The 18,674-nt window shown below is 42.9% G+C and overlaps 1 protein-coding gene across 1 annotated transcript in view; it reads left to right on the top strand.

Annotated features, from left to right (window-relative positions):
• The window catches only part of TRIM71 (tripartite motif containing 71), a 55,992-nt gene extending 37,589 nt beyond the window's left edge, over positions 1 to 18,403 (top strand). Inside the window, exons 2-4 of the mRNA XM_033069805.1 lie at positions 3,421 to 3,588; positions 14,231 to 14,365; positions 16,539 to 18,403. Coding sequence (XP_032925696.1) covers positions 3,421 to 3,588; positions 14,231 to 14,365; positions 16,539 to 17,990 — 1,755 coding nt within the window. The 3' untranslated portion in view covers positions 17,991 to 18,403. The remainder of the gene's footprint in view (positions 1 to 3,420; positions 3,589 to 14,230; positions 14,366 to 16,538) is intronic.
• The last annotated feature ends 271 nt before the right edge of the window (positions 18,404 to 18,674 follow it).

Below are 18,674 nucleotides of genomic sequence, written 5' to 3'. Positions count from 1 at the left end.
CATTTGCTTATAAACCAGTTTTTCCTATGTTTGGGTAAATAGTGAAATTAATAGGACAATAGTTAATTTACAGCTTGATTGATCTTTTGACTGTATCATCTCTGCCACTTCAGATAGGGAAGGGGGTAAAATTTTTAGGACTTTCCTGTAAGGTACCATTTTGAGTTTTTGGTGGGTGTTTTTTGGTAAGTTTTTTGTGGGTTTGTTCTGGGCTTTTTTGTTTGTTTTTTAACTGAGTGTAAGCTGATGTCCACTAAGGAAGTCTTAGTGTTATTCTTCCCTTCCCTCCTACTGCTCCTGCCCATCCACACTTCAAGACCAGTCTTGTTATTTGTCCTGTAAGGAGCAGGGAAGGAGCATTGCAATGCTGCAGTAGCAGCGAGCTGAAGAGTGGGGTGGCTGTCTCACATTGCTGAAACTGGAAGAAGGGGGAACTCTGCCGGCGCTTTGGGTGTGCTTGCTGTGTGTTCGTCAGTTCTGAATTGAGAACACAGCTGTGCATTGTCCTACACCTTTCCTCGGTATGATTATCTTTTTTTTTTTTTCAGGGAGTTGCTTGTTTGGAGGATGAGGGGAAAGGGGAGCTCTGGCCTCCCCCCCCCATTTAGAACCAGGCATAGAAACTTAATCTAGCAGTACGTGACCTTTGTGGCCATGACCTAGGGACTGGGATGTGAGCAGGCTTGAGCTTAACAATAAACTCCTGGCCGTGGCTGCAAGCACAGGCAAGTTGGATGCTGTGCCCGAGCCCCATCAACCCAGCTGGCACAACCCTCCTCAGTGTTATGCCCTGCACAGCCAGAGACTTCCCAGCTTTATTCTCTGGGAGTGTGCCCCTTTTGCTGGGTAGAGCTGATGTGCAGCCTGCTGGGTGCTCCTGACAAGTGCCTGTGACACTGACCACAGGAGGAGAACTGCCTTCCTACCCCTGCCAAGTTTGGGGGTTCTCTTGTAGTCTTTGTGCCCAGAAAGGAGTTTCTGGGGAGTTGCTAGTTCCCCTTGAAGCTGACTCCTTCAGTGCTCTTCTGGTGGCTGGCTCCCCTCCCCACACAGAGCACTAGGGATTGTGCATTTGTCATTTTCCCCTCCATGTACTTAAGGTAAAGTGTAGTGATGGAGATCAGACCAGCATATCTACTTCTTTTTGCTCAAACTTGCTAACTCTTTTGGTCTCTGTTTTAAATCTAGGCTGTTTTTACCTTTTTTGTTTTATTTGTTTATTTGACTAAGAAATAAATAAGGCCTTATCAATGTCTCTCTCTATAGTGTTTACCCAAGACCTTCTCCCACCATGTCCTGTGTAATCTGCCTATTTCCTAAATGAGAATATGGCTCTTGTCACTCTTCATTCTAAATTCAGGAGTGATGTTTCCCACCACATTTTGGTGGGTGGCAAGAGGTAACTGAACAGTTTAAGCTTGGCTTTTTCTTTGGCTTGAGCAGCTGGGTGGGTGACTCTTTTAGCCAGTGGATGCTGTTACCTTGCAGCAGGAGTGGACCAAGCTTTTGCTTCTGGTATTGGCTTACTGTGGAGGACTAGTAAAAGATTTAACTTGCTTCTGGTCTTCTGTTCATATGGTCACCATTTTCTTTTCAGCTGCTCTGCTTGACTGAGGCCCCAAATCCCTGCTGTATGTTTTTAAAGTATATCAGATTCATATGCCTTAACGTGATACCATGTCTTGGTTTTCATTCTGTCTCAACTTCTCAGTTGTTTAAGTGGAGTTATTCAGCAAACATGTAATAAACATTCCCTGTAATTTCAACAGAAAAATTGCAGAACTTCATGTGCAAGTTGAACATTGTATACATATTTAGACAACCGCGGTGTAAGGACAAGGATCCCTCTAGTTGAGGAAGATGATGTGTTCAAACAATGCATTTCAGACCTAAGGCTTTTTTTAACTTGGAAAAATGGGAATCTGAGACACTGCTTGAGGATTTAGTGTTTGAACAGAAGCAAACATAAGTCTGTTCCAGTTTCCCTGCAGCAAAACTTGATTTCAGGAAGAAAAAAAAGGCAGGTTTTAGTAAAATCTGACATGTGCACATGAGTATACACATACCCCTTTGAGAAATTAATCCATGTACCACTTCAGCTGTTGCACTTAGAGGAGCTTAAAATGTCACTTTATGCAGCCCAGGCAATCCAAGGGAATCACCTGTCCTGTCCTTCCCCTTGCTTTTGAGGGAGAAGGGAAAGGGGGATGTTACCACCATATCAAGAGCTGTTAGCTGGAGTCGGGAGTGGCTGGATGACAGCTGGGAGAAGATAGGCATATCAAACACTTGTCCAATCTTTGTTCTGCTCTTGCTTCTTTCTGTGAGGTAGGCTTCAAATATCTGCTGATGGAAAAGTTGTTCATAGTATGAAATCTCATGCTGTTGTACTGGTCCATGGTAATAAAGATTTTCTGTTATTACACTCTAAGGAAAAATAGTGTGTGTAGTTAAGAGCAAGACTTGAATACAGAACTTTCTTTTGTTGGAGTGTTGTGCTCCTTCGTTTACATCTTGGAAACAAAAACTTGAGAGCACTGATTTCTGCTTCTAAGAAAGCAGGCTTCCATGGAAGCTGCTATTTCTGTGTGCTACCTCCCTCTACTGGGTGGAATGGAAGCAGCTATGGCTGATGAATGGATCTAGCTTTCTAGGCTAACATCTTGGTCTGAGTTGTGATTTGAATATAGGGTTTGGAAGTGCTTTGGGAACAGAGCAGGGTTTTAGTGGTTTACCCACAGGTCAATGTAGTATTCAAATGCCCTGATGGACGTGATAAAGTTCCAGTCTTGTTTTCCAGCTGAAGCCTCACAAAGCATCACTAGGATAGAAAACACTGTCATAGCAAAGATTTTTTGCTTTGTTGATGTAAGTGGCAGGGGGAGTTTTGTCTAATATTGTTGCTGACCTGAACGTAAGGAATTTGCCTATTTTGAAAAGAGAGGATGGTTCTTGGCATGCATGGTTGGTTTTCCCCTTGTGAGCAGTGGTGTGCTGTGTTGCAGTTCTCCAGTGTATTGATTATTGAATGGCCCACTTAAGAGAGTTTAGTGTTTGTATTTGCAGGAAAAGTCTTCACCTGAAACTTGCCATAGATCCCATCTCCAATCTGTAAGTGTTGGCAGATGGCTTCCGCTCTTAAGAGGAGCTGATGCGGACACTCTTCCTAGTATTGTATTGCAAAGAAAACAATGACACTTCCATCTAACTGTTACGGCATGATTTGGAGTTTACTGGGAAGGATAGCTCTTCCTCTGTGGAGAAACTATTGTGAAGTCTTTGCCTGTTGCTGCTGCCTCTAACCATCTCCTTTAGAGCTGAGCTTTTGGATTTTTTTTTTTTTTTTTTTAAACACATCCTGGCTCTGTTTTCTTTCAATTCTTCTTCATTAGTGAGAATTTTTTTTCTCCCCTTTTCCAGGTACTGCATTTTTACTGTGATACCTGTTCTGTCCCCATATGTCGGGAATGTACCATGGGACGACATGTGGGTCACAGCTTTATCTACCTCCAAGATGCCCTACAAGACTCCAGGACTCTCACCATTCAACTCCTGGCAGATGCTCAGCAAGGACGACAGGCTATTCAAGTAAGATACTCTCAACCTGAGTACTTTATTTCCCCCTCCTCCTTTTCTCCCCCTTCTTCCCCCCCCCCAGCTTGTCTGTTACAGGGCAAGGTGTCAAGGCAGAAAGCTCTCTGCTTCTGCTGTCAGTCTTCTCACCCCTTCTGTTTTCTCAGATCTCTGACAGAAGTGGCGGTGGAGCTGAAAATAAAGTGCTGTTATATGAGTTTTGCATTCTTGCAGCATAATCCTGTCTTGTAAATCACAATATATATGAAGCTCTGTACAAATGCACTTAAGTGTGAAGCATTTCAAGAAAGTTCAGATCTTGGCAGTGCCAAAACTGGTTTTGCTTTTATGACTGAGACTTTCTTTGAGCATCTTCCTGCCTGTATACCTTCTAGCACTCTGCCTACCTTTGACTCTTATGTCTTCAGCATTGCCACCAAATACAAAATACTAATCAGCTGCTGGATTAGTGTGAAATTCCTTAAACTGTATGAGGATCTAGAGCTATCTCCATGTGGGGATTGCTCTGCACACACAGATGTACACTCTGCCTGTTACTGTGTTCTACCTCATCAGTGTTTTATAGCGTAAATATAAATACCTGGCAAGGGCTGGAAAGAAGGTAGCACAAACTAGAGAAGGAATTTTCATAGGGAATTAAACTGCAGTGATATGTTGGTTCTTACTTTTGCTTAGTTATACCTAGTGGTAGGTTCGATATTATATTAGTAGGAGTTTTGGCTATAGGGAGACTTTGGGTGGGGAAACCATCGTGGAAAGCTTTATTCCATACCTGCTGCTATGTGGTTTTGTTAGCATCATGTTCTAAATTTGAGTTGCTTATTACAAAACTCAACACTATATGCTTTAACTACTAAGATTTTTTTTTTAAAGTAAACATTTGTAGAATGTCATGTATAGGGAGTTTACTTAGTTTCCAAATTGGGTGAGCTTTCCTGGCACATGCAAGGTACAAACAACAATCAAAATAACCCAAAGCCTATTGTCCTCCCTTTGCTGCTTGCTTCTAGTAAATGAGGGAATTAAGCTTGTTCTGTGAGACAAGAGTAACTAATGAGTCTCTCATTAAGTCTTTGCACCAGTGGAATGATAATAATTTATGTTGGTATAGATGGTAATCAGTTGTTAACATTTTCCTTCAGCTTCTGATGTTAACTTGTTACACCAGCACAGTAAAAAACAAGTTTTTAGAGAGCTGGATGGCTAATTTTAGATTCCAGTTTCAGACAGAATCCTGGAAAATATAGCATCTTCCAGGACTTTTTTAAACGGAGTTATAAAGCAGTACGCATGCTGAAACATTTCACATCCCCAAAATGACAAGAAGGAAGGAATTATATTAGTTTAAAGACCATCACTGGTGCAATATTCTGAATTTCTTCAGGTTGTCCTAGACAAGGGCTTTGCCTGTGAGTAATTAAATTACTGCTTTTGACCTCCAAGGCTCTTAATCATTTACAGTAATTTCACGACCATAAGGCACACCGGACTATAAGGCGCACCCCCCCGCGGAGTCAGCAAAATTCGCAACTTTGTAGATCATATAAGGCGCACTGGACTATAATGCGCACTTTTTTTTGCAGCGAGGCTCCGCCCCCAGCTCCCCCCGTGCGGTTGCTGGCCGAGGCCCTGCCTCAACCCGGCAGCCATTGGCCCCCGGCCCCGCCTCCACCTGGCAGGGGCAGTACCGTGGGCCCCCTGGCCCGCCTTTACCCAGCAACCATGGGCCCCTGGGCCCGCCTCCATCCGGCTGCCGTGGCACTGCCGGCTCCTCCCATGGCTCACAGCTCACACTTCTGGTTTGGCAAATTTCACAACTTTGTACATCAGATAAGGCGCACCGGACTATAAGGCACACTTCCGGGTTCGAGGGAAAATTTTAGTCAAAAGGGTGCGCCTTATAGTCGTGAAATTACTGTATCTGGTACAGCTCAATCATCTAAGACTTTCTGAGTAGAAACTAGCAGGGGATCATGGAGCTCCACTCTGCTGCTATTGCATAAATGCTTTTGTGCCTGATTTTCTTCCCACCAAGTTTACATTGCTCATTCCTCCCTCATTTTTCCTGGCTTCCTAGCAGAAGGCTCCTGCTATTGCAGTGAGCTAATTGTTGCTTGATGGTGCAGGTAGAAGTTGCATGGTGCTGGCTGTGCTAATGTAACTTGAACAAGCAATTCTACTGAACTTAGCTTGTGCAGCTTTGGCCTGGCCACAGCCCATCCAGGTTAAGAAGCTGTCTTGGAAGTATTAGCTGAGCAGCTTGAGTAAAGATCTGCAAAATGAACCACATTTCCAAGAACTGAGTTGTTTCATTAGTTTAGTGGGGTTTTTAATCAGGACCACTGCACAGAAGAAGAGTAGTGACCAAACAGATCAGTGATAAAATGAACAGGGTGGAAATCTGTATGTGCATGTGCAGCAACGGGAAAATTTTTCAGCCCCAGCCAGCTGCTCCTGAAGCAACATCAGCAGCAACCAGGAGAGCATGTGATGCTATTAAAAGCAGACATGCTCCCCTCATGGAACTCTCCTTGTTCTTGGGACACTATGGCTGTGAAGCTATATGTTTATCCTAGAGAGGAGACAGCATGTCAGCATGAATTCAAAACAAACTCTAAAATAAGTAGTCTCTAAATTAAAGAAATTGACTTGAGTGGTTTTCTTAAAAGTATGGAAATAGCTAAGAGAGAATTTAAATGCCAGTACAAGCTGTATTATGAAGAACACAAGACTGGAGCACTAAGAAGCTTGAAAAGTAATATGTTGTAGTAACACTTCTTAATGACTACACACTGCTGTACCATGAACTTTTTCTTAATAGGCTCTGAAAGTGAGAGCTCCCCTGACAGGAGATGTTGAAGATGGATGAGGAGGGGTACTTGAGAGTAAATGGGAAAAGTTGGAATTTGAAGGGCGTTGCAGGAGAGAGGAAATCAAGCCATGAGTCAACTGGCTGGAGAGTATCTGGTTAACCAAAGTTGAAGGCTTTTAGGAAGAAATGTTTATTTAAGCTCTTCCTGTGGCTTTGGAGGAAAGATTGTTTTTCAGACTTAAAAAAATGCTGTGAGTTGGGATACATTTCAACCTCTTGATCCACTGAAGCCTGATGTAGTCTGTCACTCCAGAAGAGTCCAAACCTCACTTCTCAAGGAAGCTGGAAGTCCTCTGTCAGAAACAGCAAGCCTGAGAGCAAGAAGTGTGGGTTTTTTTCTGTCGGTGAAATTTCTGCAGCAGTGGAAAACCTTCCATGCTTCTTTGTGCTATGATGGTCCTGGACTGCATTCCTAAGCCTGTCTCTAACATGAGAACTTGTGCCTGTGTGGTGAACTGATCCATCTGAAAGGGTGGCTTTTCTGTAGGTTTACTTTTTGGCTGGGTCAGTCCCCTGGCTGGTTCACTGCAGTGCTGCAAGGACTGTTGATGGCGCCAGGGAATGAAGCAGTAACATCCAACTGGGTTGCTGGTAGGACTCTTTATTATTTCAGCAGAAAGCTATACTCCTAGCTGGGATACTTTTCCAGCCTTTTTAGAGACTCAGATTGATTCACAGGGTGATATGAAAGCCAAAGTTGACACTGGATAAATGGTGTGGGAGGAATCAGGACTGCTGCCTTTCTATATGGGGAGCGTGTCCTGCTGCCTTGTTTTACCTCATGAAAGTGCACACTTAGCTGTCTTCTTTCAGAATTTTTTCCAAGGACTAGGTCACAAACTGAACGTAAATCTGTTATGATGAAAGATAGATGGCTTCTTCAAAATGTCACCTTCTTAAAATACATCTATACGTGTGTAACTGTATATATGTATGGATGTATGCATGTAATCTAATGCACTTGCATAACAGTAAAGCGCTGAGGGCTCATGCTCATTTAGGGTCAGTTTCCTGGTGAGCATGTTAAAATACATTTTAATTTGTTCATCTCAGATGTCTTTAAAAAGTGAGTTTATTGAAAAACAAAATAAATTCTTTCTTAGCTGAGCCTGTAATTGGCTTTGCTGGGATGCTTGACCATGCAAGCTTCTTTCTCCCTGCCTGGTGAGATTGGTCATGTGCTGAATATAGCTGGAGCTGCTCTCTTATCATGAAAGGTTTTAAGAGCTTCTCTCCCAGATTTGTGGGGGAAGTGGTATGAAATAGATTAACACCTTTTCAGGGGGTGAGGGCGCTCTGTAAGAAACTCTGGCCAGAGGAGGAAGCTGATCTGTTGCTTTGAGCCTCTACCCTTGGGTGGGAGCTTCCCTGTGGGCTGCCATATGGATCTGTGCTGCTGGGAGGTCGATACCTGAGAAGGATGGCACTGCTGTGCTGCAAGGGATCGTTTTGGGCTTGTCACATTGAGTTAGCTCAGGCAGCCTTATGTGTGGCTTTGAAGTCAGGCTTGCAGGTTTGAGAATCTGAAATGAAGCTTTGCCAACAAAGTGGGGTCTATTGTCTATTCTAAAGCTGGGATTTATATCAAGAGTTTACGTTTCTTCATGCTTTTAGTCATTGTTTTGTGTGGTATTTCAGTGAGTTCCTCAGTGCAGCATATGAGCAGATGGTTATTGGGGAAGATGGATTTGACATGTGTCGCTGTCCAAACTGCTGTTCTGCCTAAAACTGTAGGCAAAAAGTATGTTCCTGCAGTACAAACCAAAATGATTGTTTAGTTGTGTCTGGCATGAGTTAATCTGGCCTCTAGCCCTCCCTCCATCAAAGTTTCTTTTAAAATTATTTTTGTGAGGAACTTAAAGTGAGGATGTTTTAGTGTTTTACGCACATTAGACTGAAACCCTTAAATTGGTCCAGCTTCTGTGATTTGTGCTATAGCTGCATGCACCAGTATTACTGCAAATTCACTGCTAAGCTTGTTGATCCTGGTAGCATTCACTGCAATTATGTAGGATCTACCTGTTAATTTTTCTAGTGTAAGAACTTTAGGAAGTTTGTATCTTTCTTGATGCTGGAGAAAGCCAGCTGTTACCTCCTGGTTGTTTTATCCTGCTTTGATACAGTGATCAGTAACTGGAAAAGTTCAGTGAAACAAGCCCCATGTATCTTTTTGCACCTTAAGGAACTGAAAGCAAACCACTTATGGCTGGAACACCTTCCATTTTGTGGAAGAGGGCTAACTTGAGACATACGAAAAGTTTCCTATAAGATTTTTTTGTATTTAATGTACTCTTAAAATCCAGAAAGGAGTTTGTCAGAGAAGAAGCATGTCAGCTGTTTGTTCACCTCTGACTAGGGCCAACTTAGTCTTAAATTCCTTAAGTTGGTTTAACTGCAAATCCTCCATACTGAGGTAGGAAAGTGTATGTTTAATATTCTTCATTCAATACCTGTGGTCCATTCACCCCTCAAATACTGAAGAATGCCTCAGCAGAACCAAAATTAGCTTTTGAATTAGAATTTTCTCTCCAGAGGTTTGCACCTTCATTGAAAAATTTGAGATTGGGAAACATAAATGTTGGAATTAATGCCTGAAAAATTATACCTCTCTCCTATCTTTGGATGGGTAGAATAAAAAAATCGTAGGAACTTTTTCAAATATGTTCATGCAAGCCAGCATTGATGAGTTGCAATACAGTTACCGTAAGCAGCCTTTATGTATCTCATGGTGCTGCCACTAGTGAAAACTTGGGAGTCTAAAACATTAAATATTCCATAGGAATATTTAGGTAAACATGAAATCATAGATTTTCTTTTTTTAAAAAACTTGAGGCTCTAGTTTCTACTGTTAAAGAAAGACAAGACAGGAAATACAAAAAATTGCTAAATGCTGCCATTCTACAAAATGGCAAGCTGTGGTTTGGGCACCTTTGTAGTCCAGAGATGGATGGATATCCAGAAGTATGGCCAAGTCCATAATGCTACCCTGCTACTTCTGACCCTTGCAGTTGGTTTCTTCATAGTTTCATGTCGTACTGTCAATTGCTGTAGCCACTGGACAAAGATCATCACTAGTTTTTCCCTCAGGTGGTGAAACGTAGATAAAGGGGAGCTCACAGAGGTGTTCACCTATCGTTACAATATGGCTGGGAACCAAAAAAGAGCTTTGCTCTCAGGCTGCTCAAGGACAAGAACTCAAAACACAGATTAGACACCTGCTAGAGTACATGATGTTACTCACGGAGTGTATTTCTAAAGGGATGTTGCTCCTCTGCCCAGTGAACTTTCTCTAATTTGTTTTGCAATGTATACTATTTAAACCCATGATTTCCTTGAATAAATGCTCTTTCTTGCTCTTGTAAGAAAGTTGCCATGTTACTGTCCCCATCACCGCTCCGGAACCACTGAAAGTAACATCCACCTAAAGGGAAATTGCAAAGGACAGCCAGGTTCTGATATAGCTTTGCCTTTCACCTTTTACTCAAAACTGAAATGTGCTGGTAGCAATAGCTAGTAGTGGGTGTCTGCATTGCTTTCCTTTGTGCAAACACATTTGTCTGCCTCACTGGAAGCTCTGTGGGCAGTTTCCTTGTGTGGTGCCCCCCCTGGAATATCTCACCTGCACAAGTACTGTTGCTACTTTAGTTTTGCTCTTGAGGAATTGGAAGTACCAGCTTCGGCCCTAAAAGTTTACAAGATACACTGCAAAGTAGTGTTTTACTTGTTTTTAACAAACACAAGGCACTGGTGGCATCTCTGATATAATTGGGAGGGGTTTTGGCAATCTTCAGAGCCCTAAGAAGCCACAGGTGGAGAAGTACAGCTGTAAATAGATGATTTACTTAATTGGCCAACAGCAGGAAACAAAACAGTTGTTCTCCATCTCACATTCAGTAACCCAGCACAATTCTTGGATAAATGTGGGCCTTGTCCTCCATCTCCCAAGCGTGTGAACTGGCTGACAATCTAATTCACTGGCACTGGAAAAATTATGACATACCATGAGGAGAGGCCATCATAAAAGCTATTTTTTTTCTTTACAAGTATTTGTTGTTAAAAAGATTGTGTGGTGTCTGACCAGAACAAGAAACACTGCTGCTTAACATGTTTTCTAAAGAGTTGACCTCTGAGACAAGTTCCACACAGAAAATGCCTTCAGAACAGCAGGATGGAATTTTAATGGCAGAACTGACATCTTACAGTAATCAAAGTGAACAAGGGATTTCCATGTGAAAAAGACTCCCAAAAGTTGTACTTGGCTTTTGCTTCAGATATAGATAGCTTACTATTGCTGTTCCCCCATCATACCTCTGTATGTTCAATGCTGGTCAACCTTCCTGGACTGTTCTAGCTTATTTGGGCAAAGTGCAGGACCCTCTGAATTTTACCAGAACTTCATCAATATCCTGGATGATATTAAAATCTTGGCATTTTGGGTATCTCCCACTGATCTGAGCTGTTCATACTTGGGCAAGTGAAAATAAATTCAGGTGATGACATGATAGTTGGTCGACAACTAGTTAACTATAACTGGTTCCTATACTGAAAGATCATGGCATCCACTGGAAGTTACTGTCTCTCCTGCTACAATGGAGTTCGTGAAAGGTGGGATCTGGATATAGTGGAGATATATGAGGGAAGTTGGGATTGCTCATATATGTAAGGTATAATAAGGAATGCATATATATATAGATCATGGTTCTAAATGGGTACTGAGTACAAAAAGCAAAAATAAGTAAATCAAGATTTTATGATTCCATAGACCTTGTTAAAATTGGAGTATGAGTGGATAGTTTTCCTGACACTTCTCAAGGTGATACCTCTTTCTCTTTACAAGAAAAGGAAGGTGGTGTTGTACCTGATGGGAATCCAGGTCTGTTTTGGAAGAAATGCATGCTTTTCCCCTGCAGTAGGTCAGCTTCTGTATTTGAATGTCAAAGAAGAGGTGATAGAGGCACAGTATTCTTACATGTGGCCTCTTCTAGCTAGGTCTGAGGCCTAGTGGCTTTTATGAAGTCTTAATCCATGGCCAGTTGTGTCTTCATGTCTACTTTGCTAAATGTTGTAATGAGATTTTCATTTTTTGTCAAATTTGCCTGCCAGAAGCTTTGTGATTGGGCAGGGCAGGTCAACCTCCAGTGGGACTGGGATATATAGGCTGTCTATGAGTTTGAATATGTTCCCTGTTAAAACTGTAGTGAAGGTGACTCTGGGAGTTCATGAAGGAGGAAGAGCTGAAAGACCTGTTCCTCTCACTGAGCCCTGGGCTGCTGCAGGCTGGCTGCCAAGTAGCACTCCTGTTTCCCCCCTGACAGTTTTCTGGACAATTCTTTGGAGTAAAAGTAGAAGTGTTGTCTTGTCTGGTTTTGTCAAGGCTGTCTTCAACTTATCTCTAGGGAGCAATCACCTGACCAAGTTAGTCTTCCTTTTTCTTTCAGAAAAGGATCTCCTGTGTGACCTGGCAGAATAAGTCTAGCTCAGATGAGTTGTCTTTAAATAACTTACCTGGAATGAAAGTGTCCAAGTAACACTATATTTAAGTTCTTATGTTTTAGCATTCCAGTTGTTGGACTAAACTAGATGCTGCTGAGAGTTCAAAAACGCTGGCAACAATGTACTGACTTACTAGATGATGCTGGATCACATTGGGTAGTTCATAGATTGTTGCAACAGGTGATTCTTGGATTGGTACATTCTCACATATACAATTAAAATGAGGGTAATCTTCCTGAAGGTTCTGAATACAGTACAGTAAAACCTTTAAATTCCTTTTTAGCTGATTTCAATGAGCCTGCATTTCTGAAGAAAAATAACTGTTTCCTAATGTTTAGAGGGAACGTCTGTTTGAGTTTGTGCCCATTTCCTCTGGTCTTGTGACAGGGTACTGCTGGAAGGAGCCTGACTGCTCTCTCAGTGCCCTCCCTTCAAGTATATGTATAAGAATTCCCCTGAATACCTTCACAGGCCAACATTTTGTTCTAGAATTTTGTAACTAATAAGTTACTATCTTTTCAATCCTTTTGAGGATCACAGGTTCATCTCCTGGTTCACTGTATGACAAAGGTGTTAAAAGAATTGTTAGCCATTGCTATGAACCTGTTCGGTAGGAACTGTGATCTTTTAGATTTGCCTGGTGTTTGTTTTTGTAATATTTCATGAAACTTGGGAGTAGTCGAGGAAGAATTTTTTGAGGAAACCATTTTTAATTTGAGGTGGGGAGGAAAGAGACATGCTGCTTCTGGATGCATTCTGAAGAATACTACTATAGAATGTTATTAAAATACTAGAATTGTAAGGTCATATATTGGTCTCTACCCAAGGTGTGATTAACTATATGAGTACAGTAATTTCACGATTATAAGCCGCACTGAGTATAAGCCGCACTTCTGGGTTTCAGTAACTTTTTGGTTTTTTGTCCATACATAAGCCGCACCTGATTATAAGCCGCATGTTACAATACAGAGTGTGATAAAAGGTATCTGTTCTGTCACCATCTGTTGAGGGTGAGGACAGTGATCCTTATCTCAATGGCAGATAATCTGCTAATGGACCATCCATTGAAACCAGGCAGGGCATTGTTCTGTATCTTTTCACAACCCATTCTTCCTCCAGGGAGTCATTGTCTGCTAATGGCCCATTGAGTCCCACTGTGTGACTGATAAAATTACTGCATCCCATTGAAAGTTGCTCCAACCAGGGGGAAGAGCCCAACATTTCTTACCAAGATAAAAACAGAGGTTTTGGGACACTAAGGGAGCCCCTTTCTCCACTGGACTCCAGAGGAAAACCGGATTTCTCCACATCACCACTGGACCTCCAGAGGGAAACTGCACCTTCTACAGGAGCACTGCTCCAACTAAGTCACATCTGTCACTGCAGGAGAATGCAGCCACCATTTAATGGGACTGCTACCAACACCCTGCCTGACAGGGTGTCAGATTGTACTCTGACTTTGTCAGAGTTTGGAGTTTGTTTCTTTGTAGTACTGTATTTCTATTTTGGTTTCCCTAGAAAAGAACTGTTATTCCTAATTTCCATATTTTTGCCTGAAAGCCCCTTGATTTCCAAATTATAATAATTTGGAGGGAGGGGGTTCACATTCTCCATATCAAAGAGAAGTTCCTGCCTTTCTCAGCAGACACCTGTCCTCCAAACTAAAACAGCAACTTTTTGTTCTTTGTCCGTATATAAGCCGCACCTGATTATAAGCCGCACTTTGTAGTCAAAATGGTGCGGCTTATAATCGTGAAATTACTGTACTTTTTACTGATAACCATTTGTTCTTTGCTTTTTTTTTTAATTTATTATCTCCATACTCTTATGGGTATTTCTGTGCAGCTCAAATGCACAGACAGCACAGTCCCTACAGTGTCATTTTTACTAAAAGCAGACCCATTACACAGCAACAGTCTGAACCATTTTGAGGGAGTAGAAAAACTGGGCTCTCTATGTGGAAGAAAACTTGAGGATGAATTTCTGTGCAAGTCTCTAGTTCACCATACTAGCTGCTTTCTAGAATTGCACAGGGAATTTAGTGCTGTGGTGTTGGTGCAAGGCACAATGAAGGTGTAAACTCTGTGTAATGGATGTATTTAAACATACTGTCAGTCTTTAGGCTGCAGTGTATGAAGACTCAGTAAGAAAATAAGACTTGTCACTTTATGCCTTTATCTGAGGGCACTGTGAAATGTAAGCAGCAGTCCTCTGATGCATTTTTAATTGGTTTGGTCGAGCCTTAAGTGTGTTTGTCTTTTTTCTCCCCAGCTGAGTATTGAGCAGGCCCAGGCTGTGGCAGAGCAAGTCGAGATGAAAGCGAAGGTGGTACAGTCTGAAGTCAAAGTAGTGACCACTAGACATAAGAAAGCCTTGGAAGAGCGGGAGTGTGAGCTGCTCTGGAAGGTATGCACCCTCATGTGTGGTTTGTACTGCTGACAAGTGCTTTTCTAACTGAAAATATACTCAAACTACTATGCAGTCAGATTCTGATACCCGAGGAGAACCGCAGGTTTCCTTAACCACTGGTGGGGTTTTTGCGGGGGCTACTGGATCCTCAGAGCAGCACAGCCCCACACACAGGCTGGGCACTCCCCCTGCTGGCCCAGCAGCTGCCCCCAGAGGCGATCCCCTCTAAACAATGCCTTGAAAACATATTTATTGTGCTGCTCTAGAGTTAGGTACACATAATTGATTTTCTGACCCACACCTCATAAAGGACAGGAGCAAAGCTGTATATCCTATCCTGTCCTTTTTAGAAAGGCTAGTAGAAATTCTAGTTGTGAGAATCTAGTTGCGAGACCAGCTTTCAGTGTCCCCATCCTTAAAAACCTTTATTGTCAATCAAGGCAGCATCCTCCCTCTAATTATTTTTTTCTAACTAGTATTAGAATACTCTCCAGCAAGAGTATCTGCACAATTCTGAACTAATGGGCTAATTTCAGCCATGATGCATGCATGGTATTTTGGGAGGAGGAAAGGAGGTAACAGGTAAGTTTCTTATTCATTCCAAAACAGTAATTCAGTGGTCCTAGTCCCCTGCAAGAGAAGCTTTGTTTTCTTTTATAAGCGTCAATAGCAAGATTAGAATGACACTTCATATAGTTGGTGTACTTGGAATGCTGCTTTTTTGAAGTTTTGGATTGAGGGAGATGAATTCACTTTTCACTGTTAACCTTCTGCAGGAAGCTTGGCAGCTTGGCAGCTTTTTCTTTTAAGGTATTCCTAGTACAGGAGAAGTAAGATCTGCCCCTAAGCCCTTTTTATCCTATGATATTGTGCTACTGCCCTTTGCTGAAATATCTGCATTGAGAGCAAGTTCTCTTCAAATGGGAAAACATTATTTTAAGAAGTAAACATGGTGGTAAATGGTTTCAGAAAAACAAACTCAGTTTATCAAGTTTCTTGTATCAAGCATGCTTATTAAACTGTTTCATATACCGGAACTGAGTCTAAGGATTAAGCTGAGATCTAAGATCAGTAATTTGTCTTGGACAGCTATCGGAAGAAGCATCTTCAATTTTTTTTTTTTTTTTTTTTTGTTTTTACAGCTTGGTTAAACCTATATACCTCAAACTTACATGCTGTAAGTTTGTACATATGTGATCTAGTCAGTATCTAACGAAGGAGTCTTCAGACCTTGAGTCTTCCTTCACTAAAATGCATTCCACATAATGTTATGTGGCCAAGCAGGTATTCAAATATCAGGAAATGTACTTTTACAACAATAAAACAAAAACACATTACGTTTGTTTTACAAAGCAGGTGTCCTTACCAGATGGTCCAAAGTGATTTTTCACAAGTAAAGGTAGACACAGGCTTATAGATGAGTTATAAAACAAACATCTTTGCACTAACTTCAATCCCTCAAGCAGGGACTGGCAGAATCCTTCTGTGTTATTTGAAGTGATGTTTATAAAGCATCCTGTTTTAAAGCACAGGCTCAACATGACTGCCAGTATTTACAAGTATTAAAATAATTGGACCCTAAAAATCCCTGGGGATAGATGTCTGGTATTATCCAGTCACAAGAAAACAGTTCTGGCAGGCAGGGAAATGATGGGAGCCCAAGTGCATTAGCTGATGCTGACACCCAGCCTCAGCTCCATGGGACAACAACCCACCTTCTGAAATTGGTCTCAGTACTAGTTGAGCTCTTCTTGAGAGGCTGCAATAGCCCCTGTCCTCCCCAGGGGCTGAATGAGATGTGCCTTTGGATGATTTGTCAAGTATCTTGCAACTAGAAAACTGAATAGCATTTGAGGAAGCAAATAATTACTAGTAAGCAAGTGATTCTCGCTCTCAAATGTCACTCTGATGCAGCAGATCTGCAGAGTAGGAATGTACAGTTTTGCCTGGAGGGGTAGGAGAGACTAATAATCCTAAATTTGGAGAAATAATTAGTTATCCTTGTTTCTTCTTGTCTACATCATGATTTTTAGAGTTTGTTCTGCAGCTGTCAGCAGGGTATGACAACTGTCCAACTGGCTTTTATGTAGAAGGGAAACTGAAGTAAATCCCTGTTATGGTCTGTCTTTCCTGATGTAAGTGTGCTTTTCTCTCCCCCACTTCCCACAAGGTGGAAAAGATTCGCCAAGTCAAGGCCAAGTCACTCTACTTGCAAGTTGAAAAGTTACGTCAAAACCTAAACAAACTGGATAACACCATTAGTGCTGTTCAGCAGGTCCTGGAGGAGGGTCGCACCATGGATATTCTTCTGGCTCGGGACCGCATGCTAGCTCAGGTGCAGGAGCTGAAGAACGTCAGAGGCCTTCTGCAGCCACAAGAAGATGACAGGATCATGTTCACCCCCCCTGACCAGGCATTGTATATGGCCATTAAATCAATGGGCTTTGTCAGCAGCGGGGCTTTTGCTCCCTTGACCAAAGCCACGGGGGAAGGTCTCAAGCGTGCACTGCAGGGCAAGGTGGCCTCTTTCACCGTGATCAGCTACGACCACGACGGGGAGCCTCGGCTTTCGGGGGGAGACATGATCTCTGCAGTGGTCATGGGCCCAGATGGAAACCTCTTCGGGGCAGACGTCAGCGATCAGCAGAACGGGACCTACCTGGTCAGCTACCGTCCGCAGCTGGAGGGAGAGCACCTGGTGTCCGTGATGATGTGCAACCAGCACATTGAGAACAGCCCCTTCAAAGTGGTGGTGAAGTCCGGGCGCAGCTACATCGGCATCGGGCTACCAGGGCTGTCCTTCGGCAGCGAGGGCGACAGCGACGGCAAACTCTGCCGCCCCTGGGGCGTCAGCGTCGACAAAGAAGGCTTCATCATCGTCGCCGACCGCAGTAACAACCGCATCCAGGTGTTCAAGCCGTGCGGGACCTTCCATCACAAGTTTGGCACGCTGGGCTCCCGACCGGGCCAGTTTGATCGCCCCGCTGGCGTGGCCTGCGACGTTTCACGTAGGATCGTCGTGGCCGACAAGGACAATCATCGCATCCAGATCTTCACATTCGAGGGGCAGTTCATCCTGAAGTTTGGGGAGAAAGGAACGAAGAACGGGCAGTTCAATTACCCATGGGATGTGGCTGTCAATGCAGAGGGCAAGATCCTGGTCTCCGACACGAGGAACCATCGCGTTCAGCTGTTCGGGCCCGACGGTGTGTTCCTCAACAAGTACGGCTTTGAAGGGGCACTCTGGAAGCACTTTGATTCCCCCAGAGGTGTGACGTTCAATCACGAGGGCCACTTGGTAGTGACGGACTTCAACAACCATCGCCTCCTGGTCATCCATCCCGATTGCCAGTCAGCGCGCTTCCTGGGCTCTGAGGGCACAGGCAACGGCCAGTTCCTGCGCCCGCAGGGAGTGGCCGTGGATCAGGAAGGGCGCATCATCGTGGCCGACTCCAGGAACCACCGGGTGCAGATATTCGAGTCCAATGGTAGCTTTTTATGCAAGTTTGGCACTCAGGGAAGCGGCTTTGGTCAGATGGACCGTCCTTCAGGTATAGCTGTCACCCCTGATGGCATGATTGTTGTGGTCGACTTTGGAAACAATCGAATTCTCGTCTTCTAATCTGTGTTTGAATTAGGAAGAAACTGTCTCAGGGAAATTCTTCTAAGAGAAAATGAAAAAAATACAACGTTAATTCAAACCTACCTCATCTTTAATTTTTTTACAGATGAATGTACTTACCTTTTCTGCAGGGAGTGAGCCTGTAAAATTGAATTCTATCTACCTCATTGTCCTCCCTTCCCTCCGTGGTTTCTCGCCCCCTCCCCATCCCCACATACTCATAGTTCAGAACGTTTTACCTCTTTCCCCCCAACGGGGTTTCATGCACAAACAAGAGTTGCTGTGCACATTAGGTGGTTTGTGTGGTGAGTTCTGTTAGACTAAGCCAAGAAAGGCGCTATGTAACTTTTTAAATGGAGAAAATGGTAGTAGGTGTTTGTAGAGAATTTGTGTTCTTGACCATTCTGCAGTTCTGTGGGTGGGGACATGGGAGGGAGGGACAATTGTTGTTATTTTGGGGGGTTTTTTTTGGTTTTTTTTTTTTTTTTTAATTGCTGCTGCAGCAGAGAACTTTTTCCTGTTCTCCTTTTTATACCTCAGTGTGTTTGATTTACTGGTGAGCACAGCATCTTGTTCCCAGACAATTTTGAACGTTTTATGAAAGTGAGTGGGATTCACTCGCCAGGAAGAGCAAGTTTGCATCTTTTTTGGCATTTCTGTATTTTTTTACTGAAACACAGTAAT

This window comes from Catharus ustulatus, chromosome 1, assembly GCF_009819885.2.
Source record: "Catharus ustulatus isolate bCatUst1 chromosome 1, bCatUst1.pri.v2, whole genome shotgun sequence".
Taxonomy (NCBI): Eukaryota; Metazoa; Chordata; class Aves; order Passeriformes; family Turdidae; genus Catharus; species Catharus ustulatus.
The sequence above is the reverse complement of the archived record's forward strand: the minus strand, read 5'-3'. Positions and strand labels throughout refer to the sequence as shown.